Consider the following 19390-nt stretch of genomic DNA (forward strand, 5'->3'; position numbering starts at 1 on the left):
TTGAGCGCAAGTCCACTGAGCAAGACTTGGTCTAGGGTTTGCTGTACACACTTGGGCCCCTGTGTTCCATCTGAAAAGTTTTATTCCTGTTGACTTCTTGAAGAGATTTAGGATAAGATGAGCTTTTTGGTGTTGCAACAATCAAATACTGTCTTATCATCATTTATTTTATTCATTTTTTAAAGAGGTTTTCCTTCTTAGTGATGTATTTTTCTTTTTAAAAATATTATTTGACTGCATCCGGTCTTAGTTGGGCACATGGGATCTTTGATGTTCATGCGGGATCTTTCAGCTGGGGCATGTGGGATCCAGTTACCCTGACCAGGGATCAAACTCGAGCCCCCTGCATTGGGAGCACAGAGTCTTAGCCACTGGACCACCAGAGAAGTCCCACGTGTCATCTTTTAAATCCTTAGTCGCTTAGTGCATAGTTGCTCAGTCTCGTCCAACTCTTTGCAACCCTTTGGACTGTGGCCCGCCAGGCTCCTCTGTCCATAGTATTTCCCATGCAAGAATACTGGAGTGGGTTGCCATTTCCTTCTCCAGGGGATCTTCCCAACCCAGAGATCTAACTAGTGTCTCCAGAGTCTCTTCATTACAGGTGGATTCTTTACCTGCTGAACCATCAGGGAAGCCCTTTTAAATCCTACTTGATGCCAAAGATTTTGAGAGCAGACCTGTCACAGATATGTTCCTGATCTCAGAGTGTTGACATTCTTCAGAAAGAGCAGCAAACGCAATATTGTTGGTTTCTGCCATACATCGACATGAATTAGCCATAGGTATACATATGTCCCCTCCCTCCTGAATGTCACTCCCATCTCCCACCCCTCATAAAAATTTTGAACTTAGAGCTGTAGCACAGGGTGAAGACTTCCCCAGAATTCTCTAGCTGCAAGTAAACGAGGTTGTCGGCTATTATTACCCCTCCCTGCACACCCCCTTGGCAGCCTCAGCCTCTCCTTAGTCACCTGGGATCACCGGAAATCAGACGTGCCCGTAAAGGTGCCGTCAGAGAGCTCAAACTGGCTGCGGTACAACATGAAAGGCGTATTTTATCCTCAGGTCACCTTCGTTATTTGTTTCAGTTACATCCTCGTGTCAGGGCCACTTTGACAGACCTCTTCCTGGGAAGGAAAAGGGTCTTTTTCTATCTGGGACTACAGACTTTGGTCATTGTATCTGGAGTGACTGTTTTCTTCCTGGTGGACCAGTTGGCTGCAGGCTGCTTCAGCTTCAGTGATTTGGGCTTTTGGCTGCTGCCACTTCTGCTGCTAAGTCACTTCAGTCTTGCCCGACTCTGTGCGACCCCATAGACTGCAGCCCACCAGGCTCCTCTGTCCGCAGAATTCTCTAGGCAAGAATACTGGGGTGGGTTGCAATTTCCTTCTCCAGGGCTTTTGGCTGGAGGGAAGCAAAGATAAGAGCTTTCTAACTCGGCTTTCGCATGTTTGCCATCTTCTCCCTCCTTCGTGCCTGGATCTGCTAACCCAGATACTGCTCTGTCCCCAGAGGACATTGTACCATTGAGAAGCCAGTGCCGCTCCAAGGCTCGGCCCATTGTCAGCGTCCGTTTGCTCCCTTTCTCGGGTTTCCAGCTGCTGTGCTGCCCCGGCTCCCGCATGGACCAGGCGCGTCACTGTCTCAGTGCAGCTTCGTTGCGGGAATGGAGTCTTAGAAAATAGGGTGACCCGGGAGTGGGAGCCCTGGGGAGGGCGGGAGTCGGGCTGTCTCAGCAGAGGACCTGGCATGGCTGTGAACTGTGTCCCCGGCCAGTCAGGACGTGATTCAGAAACTCCCTTGGTAGGTGCTTTGCAAACAGACGTTAGTTGATCGACGAGGACAAATGCTCTGCTCTGATTTCTTCAGTTGTAGTAGAGATGACTTTTGTGCTTGACTGCCATTTAGGCTGGACTAAAAGCAATACTTTGCTGTAATGAAGATGAGAAACGGAGAAACCGCGTTTTACATGGAGCTGATTTGTAAGATGTGAGGGTGGACGAGGTGGTTCCTCAGGTGCCTTCTAATTCCTCGTGTGTCTGGCTCTTATGAGAAGGGGCACAGCCTGGCTGAAGCTGGACGAGAGGAGGATGGAGTTTCTGTCTTTATCTGCTGAGGGATGTCTTTCAGATTCCAGCTGCAAGGCAGCTTTGTTCACCATTGGCATCTTTGCAGCATTCTCCCTCCTTCCTCTATGTGATGATGGGTTGCTTTCTGACTTACTCACTTGAGATAACTGAGATAATTTCATCCTCAAAACAAACTCCGTGGGGTGACAGAGCCCATGTTATATATCTATATTTTGTATATGAGGAGAATGTGGTTGAGAGGTTAGTATGATTTGTCTGAAGTTAAGGGCAAGGCCACTCCTCTCTGCATCCCACCTCTTCCTGTTTCTCCAGGCTTCAGTTCCTATTGGGTTGGCCAAAAAGTTTGTCGATCTTTTTAAGAAAAACCCGATCTTTTATGGAAAAACCCGAACGAACCTTCTGGCCAACCCAATAATTTGTAAGTCTGAGATTGGGAAGCAGGACTCAGTGATGATTGAGAGTGATCAGTGTTCTTGGGACCCTTCATCGTGTCCTACTCTTTGCAACCGCATGGACTGTAGCCTGCCAGGCTCCTTGTCCATGGAATTCTCCAGGCAAGAATACTGGAGTGGGTTACCATTTCTTCTTCCAGGGGATCTTTGCAACCCAGGGATTGAACCCATGTCTGTTAAGTCTCCAGCATTGGCAGGTGGATTCTTTACCACTAGCCCCACCTGGGAAGCCCTGAGGGGTTCTACTATCAGTTAATCAAATATGAATTATTCGGTATCTTAAGTCATTTTCCTAACAGAATTTTACTTACTTGTAACAGTGCTAATTGAATACCTTATGTGCACAGCACTGTGAAGGTGAGAAATAGAATACAAAACATCTGCTCTCAGATTGTTTGTCCTCTAGAAGTTGAATGCCAACAGTGGATATCTCATTTAAAGTAGCAGAGCATTTCCTGTAAGCAGAGATGGACTGGGGAGATAGTAACATGAGAATAGTGAAGGTCAGGGTGAGATCTAAATGGTGGGCACAAAACTCCAATTAGTGTTAATAGGAAAAGGTCTGTCTTAGGAATTTAGGAAGGGTAGGGAGATAGTGAAGGACAGGGAAGCCTGGCATACTGCAGTCCATGGGCTCACAAAGAGTCGGACACGACTGAGTCACTGAACAATGGCTAAAGGATAGAAGTGTCAGGGCCACTATTTAGAGCCCTGTCTGCCTGGGTTGTTAGGTTTAGAGTCCACAGTGAAGGTGTGAAGTTTCCTGAGGCTGGGAGTGCATGAGACTCTTAAAAACAAGGTACAAGAAAGGGAGAACTGCGAGGTGGTGGGAGGGCACCAGGCCAGGGTCTTAGCTGTGGGTCTGCCGGGAGAGGAGTGAGAACATCGCAGACCCCCGCAACAAGTTCAGCACTTGGTGTGACAGGCATATCAGTCATTCTGTCCCCTGTCTTCCTTAAAAGGTGCCCGAAATTTACAGAACCTCCCGGGTTACTGCCTCTTCTCCCAGAGGGCAGTTTAAAGGAATCTTCACAGCACACACACGCCCATTATCAGAAAAGACTTTTTGTCCTGATAACCTGATCCCTGGCTGCCCTTCTTTGTGCTTTTTTCAAGAAATAAGCAGATAAAATGAAGGAAACCCATCTGGAATAAAGATACCCGAAGTGGCTTTTTATAGCTCTTTTTAATTTCGTACCATAAGTCCATCAGCTCTGGGCCCCCAGGTGGTTATGATTCATGACTATGTCTTCTTTTGTCATCTCTGAGTTTTTATATTTTGAGGTGAAAGTGAATGATCGTTAGTATGTTTTCTGAAGGCATACCTACTTGTCCTTTGTTTGTGTGTTCACATGAAACAGTGCGTCAAGTGTGGAATTAGATTAATGGAGTAAATATTATGAATCATACAGTCCCTCTAATCCGCTGCTCTTTCTTTCTCTGACCCCCGTGTTTTGTGTTCCGTCTGTCATTCTCTCTCGGTATAGGCTTTTCAGCCCCGTGGCAAGCTGTTGGAGCGAGAGAACAGAGGTAAAGAATGATGTAATGCACTGGCCGCCCCAAAGCATCTTTTGTTGGAATGGTTATTCCAGTCATCTCTTTATGAATCAAATGTGAGGGGCTGCTCTGTGGACGCAGGCCTTTGCGAGAACACATCAACGGGAAAGAGAAAGACACATTCACTTGGAGGGCTCTCGCCGAAAATGGGTTTAACTCTGCTCTTGCCAGTCACCACCAGCCTGACCTCATACACTTCAGTACAATGGAGTGGCTGAGCCTTTGAGCACACCACCATTACATCATCGTGGCAAATTAAAGGAAGAGGTGGGAAAAGAGGACTTATTGTTGTCATGGCCCATGAGATGATTGGAACTCAAATTGTTACTGAGAGGCTGGTGGCTCTGCTGGAAAGTGGAACGGAAAAAGTGCTGCTAATTGATAGCCGGCCATTCGTGGAATACAATACGTCCCACATTTTGGAAGCCATTAATATCAACTGCTCCAAGCTTATGAAGCGAAGGTTGCAGCAGGACAAAGTGTTAATTACGGAGCTCATCCAGCACTCGGCCAAACATAAGGTACATGCTTGCTGGTTTTTTTTTTTTCCTTTTGAAAATAAATGAACATATTGAATGGGGAACTATTTTAAATGAAGCCCCCCTTTTAAGGGGAGAAAGTAATTTGGGGAAGTTTTGGTTGCTTTTTTTAAACTTTGGTACTGGATGATATCTTGAAATAATTCACTAATTCTAAATAGTGTCCCTGCTCAGAATTTTTCTGAACTGTACACAAAGGTGTAACCTGTTGTAATTTGATCACGTGCTGTGTTTTCCTGTTAATGCTAAAAAATTGTTTTATTAATTCAGTCACCCATAAGTTATGTTTAATACAATATTTTATTAATACTCAATTAGTAATTATGTATGAATATAATATTACACATGTGTTATTAATAATTAATACCTGAGCAATTTAGTGTGCACAGCACATTGTTTTTTGTTGTTTACAAACATAATGAAAGGGAGTCATTGTTTTCAAGTGCCCTGGGAAAAGAAGTAGAAACTAATTATTTTAGAAGTACTTTTCTTTTGTGGGAAGGTAATGATCAAAAGTTAAGGATCTTCAAGGCAAGTTTTTCTTAGGATACCAAAATTTCATATTTGTGGTTGGTAAGGCGATTTCTTTTGTTCAGGAATTAAAATGAGTTCATGCTTTAGTTTTACTAAACAACTGGTATGTTACTATGTAGAAATCACTTTTATGTGTTTTTTCAGCTCAAGAATCATTATGTTTATGTTGCATACTACTGTGTTGTACATGCTTTTCATACCCTTTTTATAGTGTTATGGATTTAAAACTAAGGAGTTGTGAGTACAGTTACACAGAAACAGCATCAAGTTTGCCGTATAAAAGTTGATTTTCACAAGCATTTAAACCATTTGTATGCCTGGTTTATCCAGTACATTGACCAGTTCTCATTTTTATTCAAATATTTTTTAATGTATTTAAAAAACTTTTTTTAATTGGAGGATAATTGCTTTACAATGTTGTGTTTCTGCCATACACCAACATGAATCAGCTATAGTATACCTATATCCCCTCCCTCTGATATTCAGATTATGAATGAAAACAGGAAGCAGTTCACTTGCCCCAGCAGCGGCGGTTTGGAGACTGTGTTCCTCGCCTTCCTTCCTCACAGCCTCACGTTTACGTTGTAGGTCGACCTCGACTGCAGTCAGAAGGTTGTGGTTTATGATCAGAGCTCCCAGGATGTGGCCTCTCTGGCTTCAGACTGTTTTCTCACTGTCCTCCTGGGGAAACTGGAGAAGAGCTTCAGCTCTGTGCACTTGCTCGCAGGTAAGTCTTGGGTAGGAGTGGGAGAACTCAGGATCTCATGAATCCTGCAAGCGGGCAGGATTCCACCGTGAGCTCAAAGCACTGCCCTTGATGGGTGAAGCTTTGAGGTCATCATATTAAATTATTTATTTGTAGCTTTTGACTGATGAGACTGTTCTACCTAACTTGAATACGGTTGTTCTTCCCCATTGGCCAGTGTATTTTTTATTTCACCCAAATGCCTCTTCATTTGGTATTTATTAGCCAGAAAGCCACGTAGATCTGTGTGCCTGTACAGATGGCTCAAACCCAGCTGTTTCTATCTGGGACTTTTCCTTTCACCTACAATCTGTGAACACAGTGTAATCTGCATCTCAACTCCCACCCCAAGGCAAGAACCCGGCCAGTGCTCAGTGTGAACCCTGGTTAAACTGGACTCTTGGCGATAAGATCGCCTGTCCTGGACATTTTGTACAACAAGATAGGCAGAGAATGTGCGTAGAATATTTCTTCTAATAATTAGGGGGAATATTTTTAAACTAACTTACGTATTTTTGCATGGTTTGTTTTCACAACTAAGTCTCAACTTGCAAATGCTAGGCAACCAGATGACTTTATAAAGTGCATGGTAAAGGCTGTTTTATATCTGCCCTCAAGGAGGGTGGTGTGGGAGTTCTGTCTCATTGAATTCCAAAGCCAACTGTTCATCCTTGGCTTCCCTGGTTGGAAGATGGTCCCAAAGCCCTTCCACTCACATGGGCTCCCAGAGCGGGCAATTTGACAATGCATGGTAACCTCTGCCACAAAGCTGCTGTGTGTTCAGTGGGTTCTTCCACAATGATCGGCAAGCGTACCTTCAAACATCTGACCCAAGGAAAACAAAATATTGAAGGAAACGATCACTTTCACACCTTTTGTCTTTTGTTGCAAGGAGGTTCTGTTAACCTTGATGATGTTGGCAATTATGTGTTATACGTACAGGTATTTCAGTTGTCAGAGGAATCAGTTACTGGTGTGTTATCACTTTTAAACTCTCTGAAGGCCTAAATAAGATTTCCGTGTCTCCAGTTCTCTCACCAGCTTTTGCTGCTGTTATTAAGAACAAGCGTAGTTTACCTGTCACTTTCAGGTCATCTGTTGCCACGTGTTTCCTCTATGCTGTGATTCTTTCCTTAAGTGAAGCCAGTTTGTCTCAGGATGTAGCTCTCAGAACTCTGTAATGGAGAATTCATAGCACTATGAATGGTAGGCACGCTCTTTTATTAGGAGTGTAACTGTTAAATCTGACAACTGTTACTTGTCGTTCAGTCACTAAGTCGTGTCCAACTCTGCAACCCCCAGGAACTGCAGCACACCAGGCTTCCAGGTCCTTCACTATCTCCCAGAGTTTGCACAAACTCAGGTCCATTGAATCAGTGATGCCGTGCAACCATCTCATCCTCTGTCATCCCCTTCTCCTCCTGCCTTCAGTCTTTCCCAGCATCAGGATCTTTGCCAGTGAGTCAGCTCTTAACATCAAGTGGCCAAGTTATTGGAGCTTCAGCTTCAGCATCAGTCCTTCCAGTGACTATTCAGGGTTGATTTCCTTTAGGATTGACTGGTTTGATCTCCTTGCTGTCCAAGGGACTCTCGAGAGTCTTCTCTAGCACCACAGTTGGAAAGCATCAGTTCTTCAGCGCTCAGCCTTTGTACTTGAGTTCCACTGACCTCAGTTGTTGCGCTTAAGACTGCAGTTCATGCTTCTTGGGGCCGCAGTGTGGGACTTTACCTCAGAATCATATCATCAGTACCAAGGTTTTTCTTAAACAGGGCACACCTGGAAATTGATTACCCCATCTGGCTCTTGTTTCAGATGTTTTTCCCTGCGGGCCTCTGACCTGACAACTTGGCTGGGCAGACGCTCCTGGAGGAATGAGCTCATGTCGAGTTTTTAGTTACTCAAGTAACTTCCTCCCCTTTCTCCAGGAACATGCCCTTGTTACCTGGAAGGTTCTTATGAACCATGTTCTTACCAGCTTTGGGAGGGGCATTCACGTTGGAAAGCAAAGAAGTAAAAAGACGCATTCTGATCATCTAGATCAGCCCTAGGGACCCGTGGGCTGGTGCTGGGTCAGAGCCCTCAGCGTCTCCACTTTGCACAGGAGATGTGTCCTGGGCCTAAACAGAGGCTGACTGAGGCAGCTCCAGGAACCACACATGTGTAGCTCCGTCTCACCATCCACACTCCAGAATCCGGTATTTCTCTTAGCTTCAAAGGTGGCTTCAAGGCCTGAATGGCCTTGTCTGGGAGTTTCTGAGCAGCCAGATTTCTTAGGACGCCTCAGAGAGGCTTCTGGATGATTAAAGGCCTCCCCAGCCATCCAAAAGCCTCTGGCTAGTTGGACACTTGGAGTAGACAGAAGAATGTAGTTAGTGGGAGAGCGCTGGGGAAGGCCGGGCTCTCGGTTCTTGGCTCATTTTTTTTTTTTTTTGCCAAGGTCCAGATGGTCAGAGGACATCCCAGAGATATGGGGTAGAAGGACACATCGATACGTGTTTCTTAAATTTTGTTTGGAGGGGAAATAACTGACAAGCACACTAGCACCCCACAGGAGCTGCGGGAAATGGCAGGGCCACTGGAGACAGTTTTCACTACACACTGCCCCTTGATGCTTTCAGCAGTTAGATATGCTTGTTGGCTCCATGGGGATTTGATCATGGAAAGACCAAGTGGCTTCTTGTGGTAATCTCTCCATCACGTTAGAGCTTTTAGCTGTCCTGAGATTGTTGAGGAAGAAAGTTTCAGACACGTGAGATGGCTCTTTATAGTCATTATCTATGAGGGGAGGAGTTGTGGCCATTCACAATTGCTCCATCCTCCTTTTTGGGGCCGCCTTACCCAGAGAGTCATGGCTCTGGAGAAAGGGAAAAAGAGGACCTCCCCAAGGAGCTGGTAGAAGTAGTATCTTAACAAGCTCTTTCCCTCAAGCAAGAGGGGACCCAGACTTACCTATGGGACCTAGTTACACGGACATTAACAGTGAGGGCTTCCTGACAGTGGAAGCTGTACTGCAGCTCTGGGCTTAATTTTTCCGTATGGAACAGCAGGTCTGGCCCTGGGATAGGCTAGGTGGGTAAACTTTAGCTTCGCTGCCAGTGAAAGGGGTTCTGTTAAGCCACTTTGACAGCTGATTATCAGTAAGATTTTCCAATCCTGAAACTTTGACCTGATTCTGCAATGAACTCAGCCTGTATTGACTACATCTGTGGGCCTGCTTGGCCAGGGACCTTGACCCTGGCCTGATCAACTTTCCCTCTTTTTAAGCCCAAACAGTGTTCTAAACCAAGTGATTAATATTTGATAGACATCCACCACATGCACATCTTCGATTATTACCTTAAAACCTTATTTAAACCTATGTTGTCACATATCTTTTTCATTTGTTAGCCTAACTCCCCTGCTGGATTCTCTTTTTCAAGCTGAAGATCTTGTCCTTGTTCATCTTGTGTTCCCCACAAGGCCAAGCACTTTTTCAGTTTTCAATAAATATCTGAAATATAAATTAACTCACAGCTCACAGGTAGGTTTAGATTGTTAGTATTTCATTTGACTTATTTTTTTAGTTTAGAATAAGTGATTATGTTAAACAATGATGAAACTAATCGGAAAGTGTAGCAAGAACTTGAAGTATTTTGAAATAAATGATATGTAAGTTGTCTTCGTTCAGGTAAAGCAAAAACATAGTTTCCCTGGTGGCCCAGTAATTAAGAATCCGCCTGCCAACACAGGGGACGCAGGTTTGATCCCTTATCTGGGAAGATCCCACTTGCCACAGGGCAGCTAAACCCACAAGCCGCAGCTATTGAGCCTGTGTTCTAGAGTCCACGTGCGTCAGCTCCTGGAGTCTGTGCACCCTGGAACCACGCTCCATGACGGAAGAAGCCACAGCAATGAGAAGCCCGCACACCACAACTGGAGGGTAGCCCCCACTCTCTGCAATTAGAGAAAGCCCGCGTGCAGCAACAGAGACTCAGTGCAGCCAAGCAATAATTAATAAATAAGTCTTTTAAAAAATATACAGCTGTTATGGGAAAAGTATCTAATACAAAAATGTTTCCATCTATTGAAGTAGATTTTAGCATGATTTTAAGATCTAATAAAAACCCTGGTACAATTAAGCTTAAATACTGAAGTTTGGTAAGGAACTGACAGCTCTGGAAAACCTAATGCCACTCACAGGAAGAGACATGGGCTTGAATCCATATGAATTGAGACTGGTTGAAGTAAGTTTTTATAAGTAAATTCATTATTTAGCCACTAGTAAGTTTCCCAATGGGCTTCCCTGGTGGCTCAGTGGTAGAGAATCCACCTGCCAATGCACGAGACATGGGTTCAGTCCCTGGGTTGGGAAGATCCCCTGGAGAAGGAATAGCAGCCCACTCCAGTACTCTTGCCTGGGAAATCCATAGACAGAGGAGCCTGGCTGGCTACAGCCCATGAGGTTGCGAAAGAGTCGGATACAACTTAGCGAGTGAACAACAACAAAGTCTTCCAGTAACCAAGCCAGATTAAACTATAGCATTGTTTCACTCCTCAGAGGATTAAAGCATTTTACTGTGAGTTGTAGCCTCATCTTAGCCAAAAAGAATGAACTTGGATCTTTTGGAAAGTTCTCCCTCATCATTGATGGATATAAACAGTTGCCAATATTGACTTATTGATCAACATTTTTGGTCTTGTTAACTTCCAGGAAACTCTCTAAAAGCTAATCTTGTTTCTTGGCCTTTAATTATTCATCATAATACTTACTTATATTCTACTTGCCTTTGTCTATTATATTTCTAAGGGTGCCAGATTGAAAATAAATATATTAGGGAAAAAAAGAAAAGCCTCTGAATTTGAAATTTTTTGTATGTGCTAACATAATGGAGAATAAATGGGTTAATTTACTAGAAATAAAGATCAACCTACAGATAAAAATGCTCTTCTATTATTTTCTTCTCTTCACTGTTGTAACTCTGGGTAAAAGCAAAAGGAGGGACCCACAGCAGTTGGTTAATTCTCCAGCACTCATTTCTTTTTTTTCCCCCCAAACTTTAAACTTTTAATTTTTGTATTAGGGTATAACTAATTAACAATGTTGTGGTTGTCTCAGGTGAACAGTGAAGGGACTCAGCCATACATATGCATGTATCCATTCTTCCCCAATGGAGAGGGGCATGGCAGCCCACTCCAGTACTCTTGCCTGGAGAATTCCATGGACAGAGGAGCCTGTACAGTCCATGGGGTTGCAAAGAGTCAGACACGATTGAGCGACACACACACACCCATCTCCCCAAACCCCCTCCCGTCGATGCTGCCACATAACATTGAGAAGACGTCCATGCAGCCCTCATTTCTGTCCTGCGATGAGGCACAGCATAGTTATGAAGCAAAAAACCCTGAATCACTGACCTCAGCCCTTTCATTTATAAATGAGGAATGACTCTCCCTGGGCTTCTCAGGTGGTGCTAGAGGTAAAGAATCTGCCTGCCAATGCAGGAGATGCGAGTTCGATCCCTAAGTCAGGAAGATCCCCTGGTGAAGGGAATGGCAACCCACTCCAGTATTCTTGCCTAGAGAACCCCGGGGACACAGGAGCCTGGTGGGCAGCAGTCCACTGGTTTGCAAAAGAGCCGGACACAACTGCGTGACTGGCACCGCTACTGACTCTCTGCAGCTGTCCCCAGGCTGGTGTGCCCAGCCTTCTGGGATTCCTTGAGGAGGCCGGGCTGAGAATCGGGGGTACCCACTTCAGGTCAGGTCTGTGCCTGCTTTTATGGTAGCCCTCTCTCAGCCTCTTTGTGGACTTCAGAGTCTTATTCTTACTTCACATTGTATGGAAGAAGCAACATATAAAAATATACTGGATATAACATTTTTAAGCATTAATTTTTTTCAGTCGGGAGGAAATCATCAAATAAAAGTCTATTCTGTTCTGAGCTGAGTTACGACTCTGGATAACGACAAGATATTCACCGTGGGGGTTGGTGTCAGGTACGGTGCTAAGGGTTCTTAGAAACATTTCGTCTCTGAACGCAGCTGAGGTCTTAGATGAATGTCTGCTAAAGGCCAAGTATGTATTTCTTTGTTCTGATTCAGAGTTGCTAGTGTAGTTAGAGCTGGGAGCGAATAAAAATGTGCTTGACTCTTCACTCCCAGTTTAACAGGGACCTAGACTCTGTCAGCAGTTCTGTGTGCAAAATGTGCAGCTTTCTACTGCCATACCACTCTGAACGTGCCCGATCTCATCTGATTTGGGAAGCTAAGCGGGGTCAGGCCTGGTTAGGACTTTGATGGGAGAAATGTGCAGCTTTGGTTTAGTGGAACCGGTTACCGTCCTTCCACTTGGAAGTAGGGCAGGAACGGACCCTCCCACTTACACATTAGCTGTGTGTGCTGTTGTTACCAACTGTTGTCTTATCCCGTGTGGCGTTTCTTCTGTCCCCGTGTCTAGAGATGGGAAGTCTTCAATCATTGCATTTTAGATCCTGCAGTAGCTGGTGAAACAGATTGCTGTTAATGGGTTCTAGTCAAAGTACCACAGTTAGTCAGAAATTGGCTCTTCTCATGTTTAAAAAGCTGCGGTGACCAAGAGGCACTGAAAACAGACTAAAACTCGGTGCCATTTTGCCCTGGTCGCCATGTATTTGCTGGCTCCACTTCTCAGTTTGCATGCGATTATCCAGACTGGACCCCGTTTTCTCCCGTTGCTACCTGCCAGTATGGTAACAAGACAGCTATGTCACTCCCTAAGTGACCAGGACCTCAGACGTCATGCCCGGGGCTGCTTCTGTTCAACAGCTGGACTGCAGACCGTGCTGGAGATGATTCTTGACCGTGACGCCTTGCACAAGCCACCCAGAGGCCCCGTGGGCGACAGCGGTGATGTCAGTCTTCCCCCGACCCAAACATGTCACTTGTGTCCTCTCCACTCAGCCAGCCTCTCAGTGTCCGAGGGCTTCCTTGGGTGGCCCTGGGCTGCGCCTGGGGGACGGGGTACTGGGAAAGCGCGCAGCTCGCTCTGCACCTGAGAACGCGCAGCTAATTTGGAGTCCCACATTCGAAGTGGGTGAAACAGGTGCGGTTGACAGTCTGCCAGGTGGTGAAGGGCGTGACTGGGTGTCGCCTGCCGGGGTTGGGGAAGATTTGGTGGCAGGGGTGGAACTTTGATCAGACCTTGAAAGATGAGTAAGATTTGGAGGGGGAGGGTCCTCGGTGGACTAACTGAAAGGAAGGGAAAGGACGTGATTACAGATATTATGAGCGAACATTGATTTTAGTAGTGAGGAGACAGAATAGACTTTTTGTGATGGGGAAGAAGGGGAATTGAGTGGAAATACAGTCAGGCTGGGGTGGCCTGGGGTGCCTTGGAGACTTGGTGACACCTGTGACCTCTCGGCCACCAGAGCTTGCTTCTGGCCTCTCTGCTCTGTACTTCTGCTACCAACTCCAGCCAACACCAGCCCCCCAGACCTGCTGCTCACACACCCTGTCCACATTCTCCTCCCACCCCATTACCCACACTCTCACCAGCGTTATGTCTCTATTTTATATTCTTAATGTAACCCTGATTTTACCACCCCCTGGTTTAATACGCATCAGCACTTTGGGGGTAGATTCCATAATCTTTCCCTGACTCCGAGGCCCTGCAGGGGCACTTCTGCCCGCCTTCACACCTTCATCTCAGGCCCTAGTCCGTCCTCAGGTTGCTCTGTGTGTATTTTAGCTCTCTCGGTCTGAGGTACCCTAGCCCTGCAACTCCAAGGCGCCTCCTCTGCCCTGAGGTGTCCCCCTCTCCCCCATATCTGGGTATCTCCCACTTGACTCACGGCAGCCCTCCAACCTCCCCTGGTCCCCAGATAGAGGTGCGTGTCCTCTGTCACACACATTCCTCTGGCCACCCACTGTAGTCAGCTAATTGCTCATCTAATTGTTTGGCTGAAGTTTGTCCCGCTAAAGTGTCCATTCCAGAGACGGCCCCTGTCATCGTCACCAGGGTCCCGTCACCCAGCCCCAAGTCCAGCCCCCGGCAGGCGTTCAGGGCACGTCTCTGAACCACGTGCAGATGCCAGTGGCCTCTGGTGTTGTCTGGCTGACAGTCGGGGGCCTCTTCCTTCCTCGATGCTCCACCACATCCTTGGGGAGGCGACACACTTGGCCCTGGAGGAGGACGGCTGCCAGAGTGGACACATCAAAGTGGGCACACGGGAGGGCTGTCGGGGTGGGCTGCTCAGGATTAGAAGCCTGAGCTTCATGGGAGAAAGCCCATTTGGGCTCCAAGGAGCCCTTCTCTGGAGACCAGACTCCTGTTCCCTTTTCCCCGTGACTCAGAGCGTTGTCTCCTAGTGGGGGTGAGGGGTCTCAGGAGGCCCTGCCCACAGATGGTTACCCTGGGCACAGATGGTCACCCTGGGCACAGACAGCAGCTGCTTTGTCCTCAGCCAGGGTCAGTCTGTCGTTGGTCCAGCCTGTCTCCTGAGAGCTGTTGCCCCTGGTCCCCTGAGCCCTGGAGGTCAGCCTGGAATTTGAAGGCCTGAGCCTATCTCTTGAAGGAAGTTCCCTAGACATGACAGAAGCACCTGAGGACTCACTGGGGATTCTGGATGATGCAGGCAGCATTTACCATCTCTCCCTTCTTTTTTGACATCAGAGAAATGTCCTGCTTGCTCTCAGCTGCCTCACTCACCCTGAGGATCCTCTGGGGTCTCAGAGGAGGAGTAGGAAGAGGTTCTGGCTCTCACCCAGGCCCACAGAGCTCTCGGCGCTGAGTGGAATCAGGAAATCCTTTTGAACACCAAGCATACACAAGATTTATGTCCATCAACAGCTATTCATTGTAACAAGAAAAGATTCAGTAAACATTTAGTTATATGCTAAGCACTGTGCTAAATGCAGAGATGATTGCAAACAAGTGTGAGACACAATTCTTACACACAGACAGTTGACAGTGTGTTACACCTGGAGAGATGGGAGGTCACCATAAACATGGAATGAGAATTTACAGTGACCAGGTCAGTGGAAAATACTGCCATGTGATGACTGTATATACATTCATATATATATGTGTGTCTGTGCTTCTCAGTGGTAAAGAATCTGCCTGCCAAGCAGAAGAGCGAGTTCAATCCTTAGGTCAGGAATCCCTTGGAGGAGGGCATAGCAGCACACTCCAGTATTTTTGCCTGGAGAATCCCGTGAACAGAGGAGCCTGGTGGGCTACAGTCCATGGGGTCACAAAAGAGTTGGATATGACTGAGCAGCTGAACAACAACAAATTATGTATGTATGTATTTCTGATCACACTGTACAGCTTGTGGGATCTTAGATCCCCGATCAGGGATGGAACCCGTGCTCCCTGAGGTGGAAGCATGGGGCTGTAAGCACCAGCTTATCAGGGTAGTACTGTGGCTGTATATTTTATAGAAGTTCTAAGTTGGCAAGACCATATTTAGATACACTAGTCAGGGAGGATTGTTTTTTGTTTTTTTAATACAGCAGAATTTTAAGAAATGCAGCAGAGTATTAGAATTGAAACTAGAGAGCAGCTCCATAGTAAGAGAGGATTGTATCATGAAACTTGTATTGGTGGTGAGTGAATGTGGGTGATGAGAAGGTAAAATGTATATTCTATTGATCATAGTAAGAAAACCATGGCATATGCAGCTGGAGAAGAGCTATGAGTCATGTTTGCCTCTGGTTCGTGAGGACTGAATGATCAGAGGCTGGCAATGAGACCACACAGGTGTGTTGGGAAAACAGGAGGATGATGGGTGGACCTGTGATGTGGTGGGCGGAGTAGGGACAGTGAAGGTGGACAGTGGAGTGGGGTCAGATGATGAAGGAGCTGGAGTGTCAGGAATTTTGGGTTGTGTTCTACGGGCATTTGGGAGCATAGGATACATCAAAACTATCTTAGGAGCTTAATCTGGCACCAGAGTGGAAACCAGTTGGGGAAAGGACAGGAAGATCAAAGAGAGCTGTTCCTGAATTTATCCAATGGTGCAACTCGGAGCTCATGAGCAGGGGTGTGGGGGCAAAGTTGGGAGGCAGGGACAGACAGATGTCACAAAGGCAAATTCGAGTGTTGCCATGCCAGGAGGATGCTGCTAAGGCGACTGGGAGAACGGGGCCGACAGGTACAGGGATAGAGTGAAAGAGAACAAGATATTGGCTTGGAATTTATTTTTAAAATGTCAATAAGTCTTTCGAGTGCAAATGCTCAAAAGAGGGTTGAAAATGTTAGATTGGAATTTGGGACCTCAAGTTCCCAAATGCAACCTTGGAAGTGTTTAACTTCCAGGTGAACTAAAGCGTGGCCCATTTGGTAAGGAATCTGTCTGCAGTGCTGGAGACCCAGATTTGATCCCTGGGTCAAGAAAAGCCCCTGAAGAAGGAAATAGCAACCCACTCCAGTATTCTTGCCTGGAGAATCCCAGGGACAGAGGAGCCTGGGAGGCTACAGTCCATGAGTTCACAAAGAGTCAGACCCAACTGAGTGACTAAGCCACCACCACCAGGAGCAAAAGTGATCTCCTGAACCGCCTCAGAGGCCTTTTACATCCTGCCTCCTCAGGAGCCCCCGGCTGCTGTTTGCTTGGCTGTGTCTTCAGGTCACTGGAGGATCCAAGGGGTGGCCTCTTTGACCCTCTCTCCTGCTTACAGTGCTCACTGCCTTCACTCAGCCAAGGGTGGGTTCTGGCCATGATTCCTTTTGATTGGTTGTTCTGGCTGTACTCTTCAGAACAATCTGTGTGTGAAGGGATTTATTAAGAGGACTGCCTAGCTCTGTGTGTGTGTGTTTTAAGAGAAAGAGTCTCTGGGCATCGTTAGGTATTACCAATTTGAAAGCTTAGGGACTTCCCTGGTGGTCCAGTGATTAAGACTCTGTGCTTCCAATACAGAGGGTGCATGTTCAAGCCCTGGTCTGGGAACTAAGACGCCACATGCTGCTCTGCATGGCCAAAAAACAAATAAATAAGAAATTTTAAAACATCAGTAAAAGAGTTAAAAAAAAGTCAATCGACATCTTCTGAGAACTCTTACTAAACAACACTTCTGGATTTTGCCAGTTGAATCGATCTAGATAACACTATCTTGAGGAATGTAAAATTTAGAAATTATGAGTCATAAGAACTCTGATAAGTTACATTCTTTTAGTATTTAGTGATTTTTTTTTAATGCTAGTATTTTGAAAAATTTTAATTTGTTTATTGTGTTGGGTAATGATGTTAATCCAAAACTTAGCTGGAACGGCCCATCCCCACTGCGCCGGGTGATCGATCGGTGGCTTCATACAGAGGGAGCTTGTTGGAAGTGTCATTTATGGGCCAGGTTTCATGAGATGGAGGCTTTTTCTCAGGCTTCCTGGAGGGAGGGTCTTCACAGAAATGCACGTCTGTCCCCTTCCTCTTGAGGGAAGTGGAGGGGTGGAATAAGAGTTTAAAATGAAGGCACCATGTCATTTGGGATTTTTTTTTTCTCTTCTGTGCTGCTCAGCAGACAGTTGACTGGGTGGAACATAGTTGCTGCTGACGCTGCTGAGAAAAGTGTGCCAGGCTTTCTGTCCCATGTGGCTGGGCTTCCGTACACCAACCTTTGTACACTGGAAAACACTGGAAAAGTACAGTTACTTTTTTTCCCCCTTCGCCCACGCAGCTTAGTTCCCTGACCAGGGATCAAACCCATGCCCTCTCCAATGGAAGCCTGGAGTCCTAACTACTGGACCAGCAGGGTATTCCCACAGTTACATATTTTTGCTTGCTTTCTTTGCAGGTATAAAATTACATTGTGTTTCTTTTTCTTTGCATTTTATGTAACTAGTTTCAACTCTCCATATATACAGTCTACAGACCTCAGGAGAATTGTGACCATGCTTGAATATTTTTAAATGGTTAGAGAATAAAGTTGGCTGAATCAGACACTTCAGACTAAAAGTGCAAAGTAATTACTCTTGAGAGCAGTTAACATGCTGGGTTGGCCAAAAACGTCATTTGGGTTTTTCCATGACAGTATACAGAAAGGCCCGAACAAACTTTTTGGCCAACCCAGTACTTCCAAAATACACATTTCAACATTTCAGTGTTTAATATTAGGGTTGTCTCCTTCGTGCAGTAGCAGAGCCCAGATTTTACTTTCTGTATGGAAAGAGCTGTTCTGTACAGACAAAGGAATACTCCATTTCAGTCCTTCACATACATTCTAGAATAAGTAGATGAATGGGTCATATTTATGTCACAGAAAAGGGGACTTTGGATTTTACAAAAGGATTGAACTCCATGAAAACTATATTGAAAAACTATGAGACTATATAAACTGTGAAAATGATTTAATGAGTGGAAGTTAAATTTGCATGTCACTTTTTAGAAGAATGTGTTTCATGAAGTGGTTTTGTATAAACCGATTTCTGTACATAGCCATGGACTCCATCCCCAATGTGGGAAGGGGTTGCCTTGAATCCCACTTCGCAGTTTGGGCAGCTGTCAGAGGGTTCAGAATCTGCCTGCAGTGCAGGAGCTGCAGGAGATATAGGTTCAATCCCTGGGTCAGGAAGATCCCTTGCAGGAGGGCATGGCAACCCACTCCAGTATTCTTGCTGGAGAAACCCATGGACAGAGGAGCCTGGTGGGCTATAGTCCATGGGGTCGCAAGGAGTCGGACACGACTGAAGTGACTTAGTGCTCACACAGCTGATAAAGCTCTTAGACCTGCTGCCTGTTTGAATTGAAGCATAAGTGAGCAGCCCTCTATTTCTTCCTACAGGGAAATGTCTTTAGAATCATGGAGTTGATGTTTATCTCTAGTTTGACTTCAAGGATAGGGATACATTTTTAGAACTTAACTTAAAATTAGCATCACTCATCTGTAGTACAGTGCTACTTTTGTTGATTATGGAAATATACTTTTAAGAAACACTGCTATGATTTATAACTGTCAGGGTCAGAAGGAAGAGAAAGATGACCAATTAGAATTGTTTAGTGGTGTTTCTTTATGTATATTTTCTTTTACTTGGCAGTTTTTCTCCCTATGAAAATGGGATGGTGGTTAACATTGGCTCTTACAGAAAATTATGTTTATGGTTGGAATTATGAAGGAGGTGTTCTTAAGAAGTGTTTTCTTGCCTGAGTGAGAAGAAAGCAACATACAAATCATGCCTTTAATGCTTTTAAGCTATACCAAATGTTTTCTCTCTCCAAAGTAGTATGTATGTTTTTATTTATAAACATGCATTCTCCTGGTGAATTTGTGGACAACAGATAGAATATGGATTTTTAACATTGCAGTCTGTTTGGGTGTCTATCCAGAGCTGTAGAGGCCAGTGACGTCTGTATGTCTGTCTGCTGGTCTCGCTACCCCCATTTCTCTACAGGCCAGGGTGTCTGCATATGGGTCTTCCTTCCCCTTAAAAACAAGCATTCCTAGCACAAGAGGGCCTAGTGGGTGCAATGTTCCAAGATTCAGGTCTGTCTTAGGGAAGAACGTATGGGTTGTCCGAC

General features: G+C 45.6%; 1 protein-coding gene across 3 annotated transcripts in view; it reads left to right on the forward strand.

The window, feature by feature from the left end:
- DUSP16 (dual specificity phosphatase 16) overlaps positions 1–19390 on the forward strand; it is a 91116-nt gene that overhangs the window by 35197 nt on the left and 36529 nt on the right. For all 3 annotated transcript variants that reach the window (XM_065941098.1, XM_065941113.1, XM_065941106.1), the window contains exons 3-4: positions 4030–4620; positions 5761–5899. In XM_065941098.1, the coding sequence (XP_065797170.1) occupies positions 4393–4620; positions 5761–5899 (367 nt within the window). In that variant the 5' untranslated portion in view covers positions 4030–4392. The remainder of the gene's footprint in view (positions 1–4029; positions 4621–5760; positions 5900–19390) is intronic.

This window comes from Muntiacus reevesi, chromosome 1 (assembly GCF_963930625.1).
Source record: "Muntiacus reevesi chromosome 1, mMunRee1.1, whole genome shotgun sequence".
Taxonomy (NCBI): Eukaryota; Metazoa; Chordata; class Mammalia; order Artiodactyla; family Cervidae; genus Muntiacus; species Muntiacus reevesi.